This window comes from Nansenia antarctica (genome assembly GCF_963989245.1).
Source record: "Nansenia antarctica genome assembly, chromosome: 5".
Taxonomy (NCBI): Eukaryota; Metazoa; Chordata; class Actinopteri; order Argentiniformes; family Microstomatidae; genus Nansenia; species Nansenia antarctica.
Window position 1 is genome coordinate 35,728,502 of NC_137690.1, and position 20,655 is coordinate 35,749,156.

General features: G+C 44.1%; 1 protein-coding gene across 1 annotated transcript in view; it reads left to right on the top strand.

Moving 5' to 3' along the window:
• Positions 1–306: 306 nt before the first annotated feature.
• The window catches only part of LOC308158000 (STAM-binding protein-like A), a gene marked incomplete at its 5' end in the record, with an annotated part of 34,858 nt that continues 14,509 nt past the window's right edge, over positions 307–20,655 (top strand). The window contains 5 exons of the mRNA XM_080531593.1: positions 307–566; positions 2,806–2,881; positions 2,975–3,070; positions 7,778–8,162; positions 12,689–12,813. Of these exons, the coding sequence (XP_080387719.1) occupies positions 307–566; positions 2,806–2,881; positions 2,975–3,070; positions 7,778–8,162; positions 12,689–12,813 (942 nt within the window). The remainder of the gene's footprint in view (positions 567–2,805; positions 2,882–2,974; positions 3,071–7,777; positions 8,163–12,688; positions 12,814–20,655) is intronic.

Below are 20,655 nucleotides of genomic sequence, written 5' to 3' on the forward strand. Positions count from 1 at the left end.
GCTCTCAATGGTGCAGAGGTAGAAGTTGGTCAGGATCATGGTAGACAGCTGGGCTTTCTTCAGTCTCCTCAGGAAGTATAGGCGCTGCTGCACCTTTTTGACCAAGGAAGAGGTGTTAAGGGTCCAAGAGAGGTCCTTTTTATTGAATCCATTCACAGTTGATGCTTTAACCAATGTGCACTTTTTAATGAACCTGTCGATGGAACTGTAACATCAGTCATGAACATAATTTCTCCATCTCATGGATGAATAACAATGTAAACTCTAACGCCCTTCAGGTGTGCAGGGAGGAAGAGTTGGGGCACCATGGCGGACCCCACTGACGTGAGTCTCCTTCAGGTGGGCAGGGGGGAGGCGAAGAGCGGGGGGGACCACACGGACGTGAGTCTCCTGCCGGAGCAGCGCGTCCGCGCCCTGACTAAGAAGGGCAGCTCTGTGGATGTCAACGACGACGTCCCCCCGCGCCGCTACTTCCGCTCCGGCATGGAGATGATCCGCATGGCCCACATCTACACGGAGGAGGGCAACACGGAGCACGCCTTCCTCCTCTACAACAAGTACATCACGTAAGGAGCAGCTGGATGTCATGATAATAATAATAATAATAATGCATTTTATTTATGGGCGCTTTCAAAGCACTCAAGGACACCTTACAAAGCATAATTTAAAAACAAGCAACAGATTCCAACAGTGATTCAAACAAGACAAAACAAAAGATTTAAAAACAACTATCAGTTAAAAATACGCTAGTTTAAAAAGGTGGGTTTTCAGGCAGGATTTGAAGGTGGAAAGAGAGTCAGTGTTGCGGATGTCTTGTGGGAGGATCAGAATTTTGAAATCGATGCGGTATTTAATGGGAAGCGAATGGAGTTGTACCACGATGTACCACGGTATCAAATGACGAAGTAACCCTATTACACACGGTAGTCTGTGATGTCTGGTTTTAACCGGGATGGTTCTCTATTTTGACACCTTTTGTTTTTAGATACTGTATCTCTATTTGCGCCATCCAGGTGGGTTTTTTAAGTGTCTCACTTTTTAGCTACTTCCAGCAGCCTGCTTGTTCAACTCGATATAGTAATATAGGCTTGGTGGAGTAAGCGGGGCACATCATTTCATGTTCTATCAGCAAAACATTTCCTTTTTGCTACTAATATGGCTTATATGTTTCACGTATTATTGTTATGTTACATTACACAAGTGTAAGAGAGTGAAATTCTTAGGCTTTGGATTCCTGACATTGCAGCACAAGACAATAAGGCAATAGGCAAGATAAGTCATTTGGACAAGTTACAAGTTGTGGGAGACAAATGGACAATAAGACAGGAGACAATTAGTACAAATAGTAAAATAAATAAAACAGTACAAGTAGAATGTCATGAGTATTGCAGTGGGTGTGAGAGGTAGTGTTGAGTAAAGTGACTGTGTGCTTAAGGTTAGGTCGTCCGTCTAGGTAGTCCGTAGTCCTTCTGAGGCTGTGCGTAGGCATATTACTGGATTCTTGTCAAGTCATGTTTAATTTTATTTCTCTACTTTGAAACACACCCAGAATTTGTGGCGTCAACGACTTGGGAGAGTCACAAGACTGAGCAATGTGAAAACTGGTTATTGGGGCGTCTCAAGACTACAGCAGAGTAACGTAACTGCTTCTAAGACTACAGCAGAGTAACTAACTGTTTCTCAAGACTACGGCAGAGTAACTAACTGCTTCTCTAGACTACAGCAGAGTAACTAACTGCTTCTCTAGACTACAGCAGAGTAACTAACTGCTTCTCTAGACTACAGCAGAGTAACTAACTGCTTCTCTAGACTACAGCAGAGTAACTAACTGCTTCTCTAGACTACAGCAGAGTAACTAACTGCTTCTCTAGACTACAGCAGAGTAACTAACTGCTTCTCTAGACTACAGCAGAGTAACTAACTGCTTCTCTAGACCAGTGTTTCTCAACCCTCTCCTCGGGGCGCCCCAGCCGCACCACATATTTGATCTGTTCCACCACCAGCTCACCTGATTCCACTAATCAAGTACAAAGCAATTATGGTTTGTACTTGATTAGTGGAATCAGGTGAGCTGGTGGTGGATCAGATCAAATATGTGGAGCGGCTGGGGCGCCCCGAGGAGAGGGTTGAGAAACACTGCTCTAGACTACAGCAGAGTAACTAACTGCTTCTCTAGACTACAGCAGAGTAACTAACTGCTTCTCTAGACTACAGCAGAGTAACTAACTGCTTCTCTAGACTACAGCAGAGTAACTAACTGCTTCTCAGGACTACAGCAGAGTAACTAACTGCTTCTCTAGACTACAGCAGAGTAACTAACTGCTTCTCTAGACTACAGCAGAGTAACTAACTGCTTCTCAAGGATCCCCGTTAGACTATTCCAGTCGGCAGTCGGACACCTTAATGTTCAGAATTGAGGACAGAAACCCTCATAACTCATCTAAGACCCAGCAGAACTCATCTAAGACCCAGCAGAACTCATCTAACAATTCATTTTATATGCAGAATCTGAAAACATCAAATCACTATAGTAGGGCACTTAGTAAAAGTGATGTTTTTGTACTTTTTTGGGGTACACTATATTGCGGAGGGCTTGTGGGCTTTTGTACATAGCTAAATAACAAAGATACACACTTTACATACTGTCGGGGTAGTGGTGACCTTGTGGATAGTGAGTTGGGCTGGTGATCAGAAGGTCAAGTCCCACCTGGGAACACCACCACTAGTGTGCCCTTGAGTAAGTGAACTACCATCCTAAAGCCAATGTTACACATTTAATAATTATCGTGTTATGTTTCTATCTAGGCTTTTCATTGAGAAGCTACCCAAGCATCGAGATTACAAGACGGCTAACATCCCGGAGAAGAAGGACACTTTAAAGGTAGGTCGACAGTACTTGTAGTCGACTTGTGTTCTCAAAGACTCAAAACTCTTATTAAGTGGATTAATTGCTTCCCAACGCTCTTTTCAACAGCGGTTGAAGGAGGTTGCCTTTCCTCAAGCGGAGGTGCTGAAGAAAGGTCTCTTGAGGAGATATGAGCAAGAACACGCACAGTATCTCCTCAAAAAGGTAAACTGCTTCGCTGAAATCTGCCACTGTTAATAGTGGTAGCTAACCTCGTGGAACATGTTGGGCCTTAAGCCTGGTACACACATAAAGATTTTCTTAATCTTAACAGATTTTCTATCTGAGAGAGACCCCACACATGAAGATAAAAAATCATGGATTGAACATTTTTTATCGTATTGTGTGTGGTGTGCTCCGATATTCCTAATACAACACACCACATTAGGGGTGGGAATTGCAAGGTAACTCACGTATCGATAACTACAATATTTCCCCCCCGTACCGATAGTATTGTGGTACATCGATTCTGCGATAATCGGTACATTGTAAGACAATTAATCAACAATACATCACGATATCTGTGTTAACTGGTATTTCATAACGTGGTTCCAGTGTTAGCAGCATTCGGCAGAAACCTTAGTTTTCCACAACACTGTACAGGCGACGGTCCTTGCAAATAAACCCAGCAATAGACTTGGTAATAGTCGTAGCCCTGGGGGAGTTAAAGGGAAGCCTTGTTTTGAAATATAATCATTCCAGACTTAAGATGTCAAATTAGTTTTTCCCCGCTTTGCGCCATTTATCTTCTTAATTTTTATAACATCACAACATGCTGATAGAACATTGACATATAACTACACATAATTAGATGAACACAGACACCCCAAACACGAACACGTGAACAACAAAAGTATTTACTAAAGTATCTCTTACCAGTCGCCTATGGCAAACAAGAATAGTGAATCCAATCCACAAATTATAAGTATTTAGTGATCGTTAAACAGTTGTTTATTATATCGAGTGGGTACTTTACAACTTCGAGTTTCGTGTTATGAAAAAAACAAGTTTGCAAGTGGTTTAGTCCTAGGCTGCGTTCGTAAATTCGCTCTTGAAATCTGATCAGCACTCATGGAATGCCTCTTGTCCAATCAAATTACTTGGTCCCTTTATGACGTTAGCCCAGTGTGACCCCTGTCTCAGAGTGAATTTACGAACGCAGCCCTAGACTGGCTTGCGTACCCCTTTACCTCGCTTCTACACTGCTTCTATAATACCAGGATCAGATGCAGGGTGAGACTTTCAAAGTAAACCTTTTTAATGGCTTCTGTGTGCTTTAGACTTGATCATCTTTTTTTTAAAGTCTGACCGGAAAAAAACTATATTTTGCCACGTGAAACGATAATAGTAACGAAGACGCCACGATACGATAATCGCTGTATCGATATTTTGTCCCACCCCTACACCACATACATAAAGATCTGTCCTACGACAGTCTAGAGCAGTGGTACTCAACCTTGTCCTAATCAGGAGCCACATTGCCGAAAAAATATTTTTGCAAGAGCCACAATCCAAAAACGCTCCTTTCCTCCCTGAAACCATTATGCATTTGAGAATATGGATAATAGTAATATTGTTAGGCCTGAATCAAGCGGTCAAATGTGGCAGCACCCCAGAACAGACGGACACAGAGACTAGGGTAATAACAAAGGATATTTATTAAAGGGGTTAGGCAGAGAATGGTCGTAGGCGTAGGGCAAGCGGGGGTCAGGCAGGGGGAGTAGTCGGCAGGCAGGGGCTTAGGCAGGAGGAGTAGGCAGGGCAGGCAGGCTAGGCAGGCAGGAGGGTAGGCAGGGCAGGCAGGCTGTCCAGGGATGATGGAATGGACTGGTGGAGGAGAGAAAACAAACAACGGTAAAAATAATTAAACGACTGAGAAAATAAACAAGAATAGGTTCGGATATATAACAAATATGTTATTAAGGAATGAAAAGCATAATGTACAGTGCAATAACTGTGATTTTATTATTTTCACTGCAACCACAAAACACACATTGCTGATCATCACTGCCCATAACAACAGATAACAGACCGCATGTTTACTGATCATCACTGCCCATAACAGATAATAGACAGCATGTTTACTGATAATCACAGTCAATATAAGAGCAGATTATAGACAGCAGGGGTTGTCAGAAGAGTAATGTTGTACTTACTTCACACTCAATGTGATTTCTGACACTCCTTCTGCCGCACAAGTGATTTGAAGTCGGACTGGAAACGGCGATCCGAAGGGCCTCTGTTGTGTGCTGCAGACTCAATCTGTTTCGGTTGCGACATTTTATTTTTGAGAGCGCAGAGAATGCTGCTTCACACCGGTATGTGGACGGAAACATTGAGATGATGCGTCTTGCCAGTCTGGAGATATTTGGTAGATGCCCCACCAGTTTCCAAAAGTCCATGACATCTGTAATCCGAAACTGACGCTGAAGTTCATCTGAGCTCTTTAACTCCACGAACTCCATTTGAAGCTGCACAAGTCCGAGCTGGTTGCTTATTTGCTTCATTTCATTGACCTCAATCAGGAATGGGTTTTTCACAAGTAGAAAAATATTGCTATGATCCTTGAAGTCGTGGAATCTTGATGTGTAGTTTTGCTTGAGCTCAGTTAGCACGTCACAGAATTGTGATTGACAGGACGGGAGAGCGTCTGCATGCGTCGCCATCACTTTCTGCACGGTGGGGAAGAAACGGTAATCAGAACCACGGACACTTTGTTCGAGTACATCCAGTTTGTCAGAAAATACTCTGACAGCCGTGTAGAGCTCATACACGGTCTTGTTTGTTCCCTGCATCTTGAGATTAAGTTCGTTCAAGTGCTGCGTAATGTCACACAGGAACGCAACAGACAGCCCCCACTCTTTATCATCCAAAAAGGAAAATCGGGAAGTCTCCCCTTGGCCGACAATGAAGGATTTCAGGGGTTCAAGCAGGTCCATGAAATGTGCAAGCATACGTCCTTTAGACAGCCATCTGATCTCGGTGTGTAACACCAAATCTCCATAGTGAGTGTCAAACTCCTCACACAGCAGTTTAAAATTTAAGTGGTTTCTTGCACGGGCCCTGATATAATTAACCACTTCGATTACATTTGCCATCACTTCATTCAGACATTTGAACTTAGCAAACAAGGCTTGTTGATGCACAATACAATGGTATGAGAAAATACCCTCAGCAGCAACCCCGCCGTTTTTCAGCGTTTCTTTCAGCAAAGCCACGGCTCCGTTCCTCTTACCTAGCATCGCCGGTGCACCATCTGTTGTGAATGCTGCGATTTTTTCTGGTCCAATGTTAAACTTTTTAAATGTTTCCAGCACTGCGTTTTTTATTTCAATGCCCGTTGTTCCATTTTCCAGTGAAACCATGTCAAGCAGTTCTTCTGTAATGTCAAACTTACTGTTGATCGCTCGGATAAAGATGAGTAATTGTGGCGTGTCATTGATATCCAAGCTTTCGTCCATTGCAAGGCTGACAAACTCAGCGGATGACAGTTTGTCCGTAAGAGTATGTGCAATATTCTCTGAAATGTCTGATGCCCTCCTAGCTACAGTAGAATCCGACAGTTGAATTTTTTTGGCCTCTCGTTCCAGGTCTTTTTTCTCAGGATACAACGTTGAAAAAGCCAGCAGTATGCAATCCTTCACCATTTCTCCGTCAGTATATGGCTTCATCTTTTTCATCAGTTCATGTGTGATTTTGTAGGATGTCTCTGTCGCTCTTTCACTCGTATTAGTGTGGAATACGTTTTTTTGAGCAGTTCGGTTCTGTTTGAGTTTCGCCAGCTTTTCCGCCCTCAGCTCTCCGCCTTTCGGAAAGTCGGTACTGAACTTCGGGTGTTTTGTGTCGTGATGGCGCTGCAAATTGGACCTTTTAAATTGTGAAATGACGTTGTCACAAAGCAGGCAGATGCATTTTCCCGAACCGGTGGAGACGAAGAAAAACTCGAGTTCCCAGTCCTCTTTAAATGTTCGATATTCCTCTTCATATTTTCGTTTCCTATATTCCTTCGCCATTGTTGCATAGTGCTGTAAGCTCTTCCCAGTGTGACGGAGCAATTATCTCGCGCACCTGCAATCAGAGCGCGAAACCTGAAATAATTTGTGATTGGTTGTTCAGAGGGATGGGGGGCGCGGCTTAATAGACTGATGTGTGACTTGTGAGTGATAATGAAATGTTGATAAATTCTGCTGACAATGTTTTATTTTTTTATTTTTTATTTTTTATTTTTTAAGTGGGACTTAAAAGAGCCGCAACTCGTCTTAAAGGAGCCGCATGCGGCTCGCGAGCCGCGGGTTGAGTATCGCTGGTCTAGAGTCTCGTCCCCCAAGCCAGAAATCTTGTGTGATCAGGGTAGTAGTACCGTGACTGACCTGTAGAGGCAGCCATGTGCGACAGGCGAAATAAAGTGCTGAAGAACGAAAAGAAGAAGTCGCTTCTTCATTGGCTACATTCCATCAGCGTCACAATCGGACTCGGAAATTGGCAGTTTCGGCCACACACCCGAGGATTTTCTGTCTTAAATATCGAACACTAATATTTACGATCGTCGGCCCCGACCATTTTCCGAGCAGATTGTCGGGAGAAATGGACTCTTAACACACCTCACACCACAGGATATTCTTGTAGGATGATCTTTAGAGCCATCCGATAATCGTCCGTTTGCTGTCCTTGGTCGGAAAGGGGAGAAATCGGGCCAAAATCTGCCAGATTATCTTTATATGTGTACCAGGCTTTAGTTATGGTCAAAGGGTTTGCAAACTTCCAGGGTGATTTCCCCCCAAATAATGTTATTTCAGTATTTGTGCCCGCTTTTGGCAAGCATTTTAAAACGGTGTTAGGCGGTGAATCCCCATGTGTGTGCTCTGTGTGTAGAAGGCGGAGGAGAAGGCGCTGGCGGAGCAGCAGGGGAAGCAGCGAGCCCTGGACGCGGAGCGGGAGCGCGTGGCCGAGCTGCAGCGCCGCCAACGGGAGCAGGAGCAATTCAGCGCCTTCGAGGAGATGATCCGCCGCCAGGAGCTGGAGAAGGAGCGCCAGCGCGTCCTCCAGGAGTTCACCGCCCCCCCGGGCACCCCTCCGCCCGACGCCCCTCTGATCCCGGGGGTCCACGGCCCCCCTCTGCCGCCTCCGGCTGTGTCCCCGACCCCGCCACACAGCCCGGGGGATGCCGTCCACCACGGCCACCCCCACCCCGTCACTGCCACCCCTCAGTTCGACCGCTCGCTCAAGCCCGGGTCCCTGGTCAGCCACGGCAGCAACAGTGAGTCGTTACCACTTCGATACGTCTGTCTTCCCTTTTTTTACTTTCCCTTCTCCTGTCCTTACTTTGAACTGACTTGTTTTTTTACTTTTCAAAAAGGAAGGCAGTGTGTCCTCCAGGATTTTTCACAATAGTGGCGGGGTGGTGAGTTTTCACGTGCGTAGTGCGCACGCATTTTTTGCGCGTGCACGCGCATGAAACGCGCATTCCATTGTGATTAAATGTTTTGAACGATATGTACTGTCTCTGCTTAGAAAACACATTGATCCACTGCTAGATGTTTTTCAATTTGCCTATAAACAGAACCGTAGCACAGAGGATGCTATTCTCTATATCACACATTATGTATCCAAGCACCTCGAGAACAAAAAGGCCTATGCCCGAATTATGTTTGTTGATTTTAGTTCCGCCTTTAATACGGTACAACCCCACGTGCTCTTAGGAAAGCTCAGACATGGGTGTCAATAGTACTTTAATCAAATGGATCCATTCCTTCATGTTAGAAAGAGAACAGCAAGTGAAAGTCAATGGAACACTGTCAGTGACTAAACACTGCAGTACAGGTGTCTCCCAAGGTTGCGTTCTGTCCCCATATCTTTTCTCAGTATACACCAACGACTGTAAAAGTAACCACCCAAGCAACCATATTATAAAATATGCTGACGACACTGCAATTCTAAGTCTCCTTGATAAAGATACAGACCCCTCGGTGCTCGATGATGAGATTAACTCTTTGACTGCCAGCCATGTTCAGAGCGGAGAGCTCCACACTGCCAGACTTTTGGGGCATTTTCGCTGAACTTTGAAGACCCACCAAATATTGACTTTTCGGACTACATAAACATTGAACATATCTACCAAAACTTTAGACTCTCTTCTTTCATCAGAAAAAGAAAGTTTGTTTCTAGCCTCTTTGAGTGTTTAGAAATCGGCCGTAGAACATAGGGTGGTTTCAGCAAAAACACCTGATTTTGACCAATAAACAGAGAAAACGAGCTTTTTCTGCAGAACTTTTTTTTAATTTTTTTTCTGCACTTTTTCTGTATCATCCGACTCTGAACTGTTTGAAGAGTCGCGCGATGGCCACGCTGCTCCGCGATGCTCCGCAATGCTCCGCGCCGCAATGCTCCGCGCCGCGTTTGGCACATACCCTGATCCGTTTCGCCATTACTACAACCCACAGCAAGCCACTTCCTTCTCCAGGCTTTTATCGAACTACTGCCCCCATCTGGGACCAAAATACATTACACCCAAGTCTGAAATTCACTCGCTAGGTGTAGAACATGTCAATAACGCGATCCCCGCGGAAAAAAAAAAAAAAATCTATAAGACGCCGTTTGGCGTCTTTGGCAGTCAACGTTACTATTCGATAAGACGCCAATTGGCGTCTTTGGCAGTCAATGAGTTAACATATTCACTAAATGGTGCGACAGCAACCATCTCATCTTAAACCTCACCAAAACTCAGGAGGTTGTGTTAGACCCAAGGCAGGTAACTGACCATGAGCCTGTGGTCGTTAAAGACCAAATAATCATCCAGGTGCCCTCTTATAAGTACTTAGGTATTCAATTAGACAACCATCTCTGCTGGAATACACACATAGACAGCTTATGTAACAAACAACAGCAGAGGCTTTATCACCTGAGGCGACTCAGACTTTATGGGGTGAGAAAGCAGATCATGAGAATTTTCTATCAGTCCATTGTTGAAAGTGTAATCAGATATGGAATAATTGTGTGGTTTGGCAACTTAACTGTACAACAAAAAAACAGACTAGTCAGCATTCACAAAACAGCCATGAAAATTGTAGGTGAAAGAGACTATGTGATCCTAAATAAACTTTATGAAAAAGCTGTCCTGGACAAGGCTAATAAGATCATCGCAGACCCCCAACATCCGCTCTCCACAGAATACGAAGTTCTCCCCCTAGGTAGAAGGCTTCGTATGCCAAGATGTAATTATAAGCTCTTAAAAGTATCATTTGTCCCATTCTCCATTAAACTAATCAATTCGCTCAAGCAGAAACGATGATTAGGACATGATCACCAGCACCTGCACTTTATCTTAGACACCACTTGAAGGGCCATGTGCAATATTCGAAAACACCACTTGAAGGGTTATGTGCAATATATATTTATACCAAATGATGCCATGTCCAGGTGGAAACTGCTGCCAATGTCACTCAATGTTTGCTGCTGTCCTGTTGTTTACTTTGTCTACTGTATGTTGTATGTATCGTCTCTGTTGCACTTGAAGCATGAAAGTACCATGCCCAAGCCAAGTTTCCCCTCGGGGACATTAAAGTATAATCAATCAATCAATCTAGTGCTCAAAACAAAGACGTAATTTCACCAAAAACTAGAGAGTGGCAAAAACATTTTTTTTTAAAATAGAGGTTAAGTCAATAAAGCAGGGCAGGTGATTTTATATAGAAGGTGATCAAATACCAAGATATCCTACAGCTGCAGCAGAACATGCGGAACGCGCATACAGCACTGAACATCGGTTACCGTATAATATACTGTACATGTGACTAGGGTTGGGTATCGTTTGGGTTTTATCCGGTACCGGTACCTAACCGATACTTTAAAAAAACGGTACCGGTACCGAAACGGTACTTAATTCGGTACTTTAGATTTTTTAAAATGACATTTACACATGGAACCGGGAACGCGCATACAGCACTGAACAACATCCATAGAATATAAACTTGTGACAGACAGTCACATACATACATACACACACACACACATACATACACACACACACACACACACACACACACACACAATGAAAGATCATCAGCTCATCAATACGAAGTAGGCCTACATGGGAGTAGTACACGCACAAAACCGACTAACGTTACTCACTAACTGTTTACACAAGTAAAATCACAGTGTGACAGATTCGGTAAACATCCAACAGCAAGGTAATGCATCAGCTGAGTTAAAGAAAACCAATTCTTACCTTTAATGACAGCGACATGAACCCTGTTTACCCGTACCTCCGCCGTTCTGTTCGTGATGATTTTAGAGGCAATAGATTATTTTTGCCCCGCGCATTTTGCCCTGTAATTAGACCATGCGACCACACCTTGTGTCTCTTATTGTCCAAATGTTCCCTGAATTTTAGCTGCATGTTTTTCCAGCATGTAAATCCGTTGTCAATAAAAATTCGACTCCCCTTCTTTCCCCCTGCCAATACTGTGTCGTTTATGACATTTATCAACGTTTATGCTATGAATAGTTCGAAGCTAGCGTTAGGTGCGAGGCTGCCTGGTTAACCCATTAGCGGGAACATTATTTGTTTCACAAAATAGGCTGATTTAGTTGACCATGAACATCAGAGACTACATTACGAATGTTCATTAAAATATAGGGCTGCAACGATTAGTCGACATAATCGACGACGTCGATCATAAAAACTCGTCGACGTGGAATTTTAGTGTCGACGCATCGTATTATTATTTTTTTAAACGGGAGCCATGCAAGAATCAGCTGGGTAAGTTTTAGCTAACGTTGTTAGCCAACTGGCTAACGTTATATTGTTAGGGTCGTAATGTTTATGTTAGCTTTACTGTTACATGTTGGAAAACAACGTCTCATGGACAGGGCTGTACATGCTATGAGCGTTTGTGCTATTAATTTATTTGCCCTGTGGCACGCGTGTGACAGACAGAGGCGCTTGTATGTAACGTTACGTAGCAGGGGTTTTCCATGTTGAAGCCAGGAGAACGCGAGATGAAATGAAGTGAGGGGTGGTCGCTATTAAAATACCAGGTAGTCATGGTGGATGATCATGAATGATGCTTGATAAGTGAATGCTATTTCAATTATGTTGAGTCCACCAGCGAGCTGTCTGTAAGATAAACAGCACCAAGCGTAGCCTACTAACGGGAGCTGTCTGTAGTCTAGCCAGCAATGCTAGCTAGCCAATCAACTAGCTCTGTGAGCAGCTGTAGCTTGGCGTAACGTTAGGTTAGATAGCTAGTTAAGCCGGATTTATGCTTCTGCGTCGCCATTTACGCGCAGCAAAAAGCCACACGACTAATTGAAAAAATAATCGACAGATTAGTCGACTACCAAAATAATCGTTAGTTGCAGCCCTATATAAAATACTTGTATACTGAGCACTGGTATAAGAACATGAACCAGAGAACAGCAGTAAAAGCAATAACCCACAGTCGTCGCTGATGATGTTGCATTTTCGATTAGGATACGGGATTAAAGGCACCGGCGATGGGCTAAGAGAGAGAGAGAAGAGTGATTTCCTGAAATCCAAATGTCCCGCGAAATTTTGACCAATCACAAAACTGTTTTGCAAGCGCGTTGCCTCGTTGAGAGCGCGTTGCCTCGCCTGTTGAGAGCGATTCAGTCTCGATTGCAGTGCGAACACAAAGAGGGTCATATGATGTATGTGCTTGCAAGGGCAAACGTCAGATGACTTTTGTGTTAGCTTTCACCCTTGAATTTTCCCCTCTTCCTTAGTTTTCATTGTTTCTTATTTGTTTGTGTCTCTTCATCTAGACACCATGGACGATGCCCTCCGTCAGCTGGCAGTGCCTGCTGAGTTGTGCAGGAGCTTCCTGAGGCTGGCAGACGCCAACACCAGCCGCTCTGTAGAGACCTGCGGCATCCTCTGTGGCAAGCTGGTAAGACCTGGCTGGTGGAGCTCCATTATGTTGGTTGTATTGAACTTATTACAGTGCACTGTCAAAAGGTTGAGCTTTTTACAGGGTGAGCTTTTTACAGGGTTGTAGGAGTTGGAGCGTACAAACGAAACGGAGACTTGGTGCCAGTATAAAGCCGACCGTGTCGGCATTTATTTAACTGATGACATAGCGCCCATAGCAACATACAACACTTCCTTAAATGTTACCTGTAACCCCCATACGTCACACCCCAGTGACCGGCGTTAAAGTGCCCGCACACAATTCCCCATAACCAAACACACAGGTGAATTATGTACATCATACATCATAGTATTGTCCGCTGAAATGTAATCTGAAATGTAATCTGGCTTACCCCCGATGTCCACCAGAAAAGCCTTGTCTCCAGCCTCCAGAACCTGAAACGGTCCGTCATAGGGCTGTTGAAATGGCCCTCGGTGGGCGTCATGTCGGATGAACACGTACTCCGCCGTCCGCAGGCAGGGTGGCATATATGACTGGGGTAGCCCATGCTGTGAGGTGGGTACAGGTGCGAAAACCTTGGCATTATCCAAAAACTCGGCTTGCTGTTTGAGCGCCGACCAGTTCGCGTACAGAGCCAATAGATCCACGGAGGACGCCGTGAACATGGCTCTGCACTACGTACTAGAACACCTAGACACTGCAGGCAACTACGCCAGGATCCTGTTCGTGGACTTCAGCTCGGCCTTCAACACGATCCTCCCACACATCCTGGAGCACCAGCTATCCCTGCTGCAGGTGCCGGTCTCCACCTGCAGGTGGATCACGGACTTCCTGACTGACAGGTCTCAGCGGGTGAAGCTGGGGAAGAGCATTTCCAGCTCCAGGTCCACCAGCACGGGCTCCCCGCAGGGCTGCGTCCTGTCTCCAGCACTATTCTCCCTTTACACCAACAGCTGTGTCTCCCGCCACCCCTCGGTCAAGCTCCTGAAGTTTGCAGACGACACCACCCTGGTGGGCCTCATCTCCGGGGGGGACGAATCTGCCTACAGGGGTGAGATCGAGGGGCTGCAGAGCTGGTGCAGTTTAAACAATCTGGAGCTAAATGCTCTGAAAACAGTGGAGATGGTGGTGGACTTCCGAAGGAAAGCAGCCCTGCCCCCTCCCATCACGCTGGGAGGTACCCCGGTGGCCTCTGTGGAGTCATGCCGCTTTCTAGGCATGACCATCTCCCGGGACCTAAAGTGGGAGCAGAACACAGAGGCCCTCACAAAGAAGGCCCAGAAGAGGATGTTCTTCCTCCGGCAGCTGAGGAAACTCAGGCTGCCGAGGTCCATGATGGTCCAGTTCTACACGGCCATCATAGAGTCCATCCTCACCCACTCCATCATCACCTGGTTCCCTGCTGCAACGACCAAGGACAAGGCCAAGTTGCAGCGGGTGCTACGTTCAGCAGAGAGGGTGATCCGCTGTCCCTTGGGCTCCCTCAACTCCCTGCATGACACCAGGGCTCTGAGGAGGGCAAGGAAGATCATGGCAGACCCCTTCCACCCCGGCCACGGCCTCCTCACCCTGCTTCCCTCTGGAAGAAGGTTGCGGCTGCCTAAGGCACTGAAGGCCCGCCACAGGCTCAGCTTCTACCCCTCAGCCGCCAGGCTGATAAATGACTCTGGCTTCCCCCTCCCCCCGCCCCCAAGTCTGCCCAGGACTGAACTGGACTCACTGTAAAAACTCTGCACTGCACTTTATACTTTATACCGCACTATCCAATGCACTGTTGTCTGTCCTGTGTTGTTGTTGTTGTTGTGTTGTCCTGTTTTTTGACATGTGAAAAAAGTACTAACGCACTTGCTGTGGTGACGAAGCAAATTCCTATATGTGTAATGCATAGTGGCAATAAACGTTATCTGAATCTGAATCTGAATCTGAACCAAGGGATCGTGGCGTTAGGGACGAAATCCCCAGGAACCCGTAGCGGCTGTCCGTAGACAAGCTCGGCGGATGATGACCGAAGGTCTTCTTTAGCGGCGCTAAGGCCCAACATGACCCACGGGAGCCTGTCGACCCATCCACTGTCCTTGTGGCTAGCCCGAAGCGCAGCTTTCATAGAACGATGAAACCGCTCACACAACCCGTTGGCCTGTGGGTGATATGCGGTGGTGCGGTGTAGCTTCATCCCCAGGCCTCCGGCAACTGCACTCCAGAGCTCAGACGTGAACTGTGGCCCCCGGTCAGAGGAGACGTCAGATGGAGCACCGAAACGGGCGACCCAAGTGCCAACGAACGCCCGAGCTACCTCAGCAGCCGTGGTAGATGATAGTGGAACGGCCTCCGGCCACCGTGTGGTTCTGTCGACCATTGTGAGGAGGTAGGTGAACCCATGAGAAGGTGGCAAAGGCCCCACCAGGTCCACATTGACATGATCAAACCTCCTCTCCGGCACTGAAAAATGTGCCAGAGGGGCCTTCGTATGTCGATGCACCTTAGAACGCTGGCACATGACACAGGCATCTGCGCACTTCTGAATGTCCTTTCTAAGCCTGTGCCAGACAAACTTAGCTGCCACCAGTTTTTTTTTTTTTTGGGAACTTAGTTTTTATTTCAGTTTCAACAACTTGTACAATCATGTCATGTTTTGTCTACAATTCTTTCCATTCTTATAGCTGTACACATATGGTCCATGGATGTGGTTCAAAGCATGACACACAAAGCAAAAAAGAGCGATCAACAAAAACATTGAGATGTCAATGACGGAATAAAATTAAAGATTTTGAAAAGAAAGAAAGAAAAAGGGTAGGGTCGGGGGGGGTTGGGTCAGGTGGGGGTTGTGTATGTGTGTGTGTGTGTGTGTGTGTATGTGTGTGTGTGAATGCAATGCAGGCATATATCTATGTGTAGTGATATGAAGTGAGTCTAGAATACAGAAATATACGAGTCGAGATGTGTGGAGGGGTTCACTGTATTAATATGGACATAACCGGGCTCCATCTTTTAATAAATAGATGTTTCTGGAGTCTCAGAGTGTATGTTATTTGTTCCATCTGGTAGATTTCCCATACTTTCTCTGTCCACATATTGTATGTAGGGGGGTCTGGTTTTAACCACTTACCGTATTTTCCGCACTATAAGGCGCACTTAAAAGTCCCCCCCCCCAAAAAAACCGACAGTGCGCCTTATAATCCGGTGCGCCTTATATATGGATCAAAATGTAAAAATTACATGACCAATATTTTTTTTTTTATAATGATAAAATGTTTCAGTACGACTGGTAAACTACAAAGCCGCACCGCTTGCAGCATTACGGTAATCAGTAAACGACGGCCGCCATCTTGGAATCTCCGCGAATGCTATGCTATTGTTATGCTATCATGTGCTCTGAATGGATGCCGTACTCACCCAACTGTTCAATTCGGACACTGAAGAAGAATAATTCAAGGGATTCGTGGACGAGGAATGAACTGAAAAAGTGAGCTTTACGTGTTATACATAACTGAACAATGTTGAGTTATGCACTAACGTTTGATTTTGTGGTATCAGACTGTTTCTTTTACTACGTGTTTACTGAAATAAAGTTTGAATGTTTGACTGAATTGAATTAATGAACATCTCATCCCTCTGTCTCCATGTCATTGTAGAACACCCATGCCTTTGGAATGTGAAGCTTGAGGTCTACAAAGACAAAGAAACGTTCCCCTCCACGTTTGGGAGAAGAGTGAACTTGTTATATTGTTTGGGAGATATTGTTAATATTGTTAATATGTCATTGTTAATATTGTTAATATTGTTAATATGCACATTAACGTTTGAACAACGTTTGAACGTTGAACAACGTTTAAGAACGCTTAATAAAGTTTGACTTTATTTGACTGTTGTGTTGACATTCCCTTTAGCACAGCTCCATCTAGTGGATGCATAACGCAACCCCAGTCAAAAAAAAAAAAAACGACAGTGCGCCTTATAATCCGGTGCGCCTTATAATCCGGTGCGCCTTGTATATGAAAACAATTCTAAAATAGGCCATTCATTGAAGGTGCGCCTTATAATCCGGTGCGCCTTATAGTGCGGAAAATACGGTAATTGTAATGCATTTAATTGCTGCCGTTAGTAATATTTGTAAGAGATATATTCTTGCCCTTCCATCAATGCCTTCAGGTATAACTCCCAGTAGTGCCATCTTTGGATCTTTGGTACATTTTTGGTGGAATACTGCTTCAAGGGCCTAAAACACCTCTTCCCAAAATGTTCTTAATTTGGGGCATGACCAGAATATGTGGGTGTGGTTGCCAATTTGCGTACTGCAATTTCTCCAACATTTATTTGAGTGTGTTGGGCCCATTTTAGCCATTATTTCTGGGGTTCTAAAGAATCTCATAACCACTTTCCATTTGAATTCCCTCCATGTATTTGAATTGGTCACTAAATGTGCTTCAGTGCATATTTCCTATGTCCTGTGATATGTCAGTATTCATTTCAGTTTCCCATCTCTCTTTCCTCTGTAGTGTATTATTTAAATCCATGGATAGAAACCTTTGGTAAAGGTCACCTATAATTTTCTTATTCTCGTTTCCTTTTTGCAGCTTTATCAAGAACTCTTCAATTTCAGTGGGCTCCAAGACTTTATTCCATTCTCTATGTTTCGTTAGGAAGCTTCTTAATTGTAGATATCTGAAAAAGTCTGTGTTAGGGAGCCTAAATTCCTCTCTTAACTGTTCAAATGATTTAAGGCTACCGTCTTTATGGAGTTGGTGCAAGTTAGTAAGTCCATGATCCGACCAATTTCTAAACCCTATATCTGTATTGGAGGGTTCGAAATTTTTCATAAGACCAATATTGGATAATGCTGAGATTGCTTTAGGTAATTTTATTTTCCTCCAAATCTTTAGTGTGACTCTGGTCCATTCACCTAGTTGAGTTTCCTTTAGAGGGACATCTATGAAAGGCAAGGTCTGTAAGGGCATCGAACATAAACTTTTTTCAATGTTGAGCCATCGTGTATATGAAGAGTCTTGGATCCATGCTGTTAGAGGCTTTAGCTGGGCCGCCCAGAAGTAGTATCTTAGGTTTGGGAGTTTCAGCCCACCATATGGTTTAGATAGTTGTAGTGTTTTAAGTCTGATTCTTGGGCGCCTTCCTTGCCATATGAATTTGGAGATGAGTCTATCCCACTTATCAAATGTGGATTTGGGGATATCGATGGGTAGCATCTGGAACAGGTATAGAAGCCTAGGCAGCACATTCATGCGTACACTCTCAATACGGCCCAATAGAGACAGGGGAAGTGTTGACCAGCGGTCTAGATCTTTACTGATATTTTGGATTATGCTTTTGTAATTTGCATCACTTAGGTTTTCTAACAATGAGGGGATTTGAATGCCAAGATATTTAATACCATCCCTGGGCCATTTAAACTCACTCTGGATTTTGATAGTTTGTGGAATTCTACCTCCTATGTCCATAGCCATTGTTTTATCAACATTTACTTTATAACCCGAGAAGTACCCATAGTTGGAAATAAGATCTTTTAGGCGTGGGATTGTTGTTGCAGGTTCAGTTAGATAAAGAAGCATGTCATCTGCATACAATGATAATTTATGTTGTTCCTCATTTATTGTCAGTCCCTTTATGTTGTCGTCGTCTCTAATGAGCTGTGCCAGTGGTTCAATACTGATATCAAACAGCAGGGGCGACAAAGAGCACCCCTGCCTGCAACCCCGTTCTAGAGTAAATCGGTCCGACAGAAATCCATTCACTTTTACAGCAGCTTGTGGATTTGAATATAGTGTTTGAATCCATTTGATAAAATTGGGGCCAAATTTGAGTCGTTTTAGCGTTTGAAATAGGTATTGCCAAGATACTCGATCGAATGCCTTCTGGGCATCGAGGGATAATATCATTGCTTCTTCCTCCTTAACTTTAGGGTGAGTCATAATATTTAGTAATCTTCTTATGTTGTCCCCGTAGTATCTTCCCTTTATAAACCCGGTCTGATCGGGGTGGATAACTTGTGTGATAATTTTATTGACGCGTCTTGCTAGGATGGCTGTTAATATACGTAGGTCGGTGCATAAAAGTGAGATGGGTCTGTATGATTGGCATTGGGTGGGGTCCTTGCCCTCTTTATGTATTACAACTATTGTTGCGTCCCTCCATGAGGGAGCCGTGGTTCCAGATTGCAATGTATGGTGGTATGCTTTTAGCAATAAGGGACATACTGTCTCTTTAAATGTTTTATAGAATTCATTACTAAACCCATCCGGTCCAGGACTTTTATTGTTTTTTAGTGTAGAGATCACTTCTTGTATTTCCCATTCTTCAATTGGTTCATCTAGTTCTTTTGCCATAGGTTCAGATAGCTCTTTTAGTTTGATGTCTTTCAGAAATGCTGTCAATTCATTATCATCTGTGCAGGTGTCCGTATTTTTGTAAAGAGATTTATAAAATTCTGCAAAAGACCTTGAGATTTCATCAGGTTTTGTGAGAGTCGAGTTATGAGTTTTTAATTTCTGTACTATATTCGATGATTGTTGTTTTTTTAGTCTTAGTGCTAATAATCTACTTGCTCTGTTTCCATTTTCATAATATTTGTGGTTGGTAAACCTTAAATTGCCCTCAATCTTTTCAGTGATTAGGCTATTTAGATCCCTGCGTGCTTGTTTGAGAGCATTAAGTAGATTGGAGGTTGGTGTTCTTTTATGCTGTTGTTCAAGCAGCCTTATTTTATCCTCTAATTCTCCTTGTTTTGCTTCTCTATTCTTTTTTTTCGCGCTCGCGTATGAGATAATGCGACCTCTAATGTATGCCTTAGCACAGTCCCATAGGATGAGAGGTGATATTTCAGGTGAGTCGTTAGTTTCTAGGTAATACTTTAGTTCAGTTGTTACAAATGTGATAAATTCCTCATCATTTAGAAGTGATGTATTTAATCTCCATTGTTTGGTTTTTGGCCTGTGACCTATGTTCCATGATAATGCAAGAGGTGCATGATCAGATAGAGTAATTGGTAAGATCTTTATGTCTTCTATCCTGTGTAGTTCTGCTTTGGGTGTAAAGAAATAATCAATTCTCGAATAAGATGAATGTCTGTGCGAGTAGAAAGTAAAATCTCTACCTTTAGGGAATCTGCTTCTCCAAACGTCCACTAGGCCTGATTCTATCGACAAGTGTTTAAGCATTCTACTCATTCTAGAAGTGGGAGTTTTGGAGGTAGGTTGTCTATCCATTAGCTGGGACATAACACAGTTGAAGTCTCCTCCCAACAGTAGGATACCGGAGCTGTGTTGTATTGCTGTGTTAATGACTGTGCTAATGAAGCCGGGCTCATCCTCATTTGGAGCATATATGTTCATGAGGGATACATGTATCCCATCTATAGATCCATTCACTAAAATGAATCTTCCCTCAATGTCCTTGTGGACCGTTGTTGGTGTAAAGTTAACCTGCCTATGTATCAATATAGCCACTCCTCTCTTTCTACCTGACTGATGTGATGAGTAGAACACGCTGTCTGCCCAGGATTTCTTTAGTTTCTCATGTTCCATATCCGACAGGTGGGTCTCCTGTAGGAATGCTATCTGACAGTTGGCTCTTTTTAGCTGATTAAGGATTTTCTTTCGTTTTATAGGATTGTGAAGGCCTTTAACGTTATAGCTTATAACCTTAAGTGATCCCATGGTTCAGAGTAAGAATTAGGGAGGATCTTAATTTTACCTGTAGGTATGGTGATGGCAAGGATAGGCACATGAATAGGAGAAGATTGTGAACTGCATGTAGTACAGTGTCTATGTGTGTGATTGTGTGAGTGTGGGTGTGTGGATATATGAGGGGTGGGTATGGGTAGGAGGTGTGGGGGAGTTGGGGAGTACA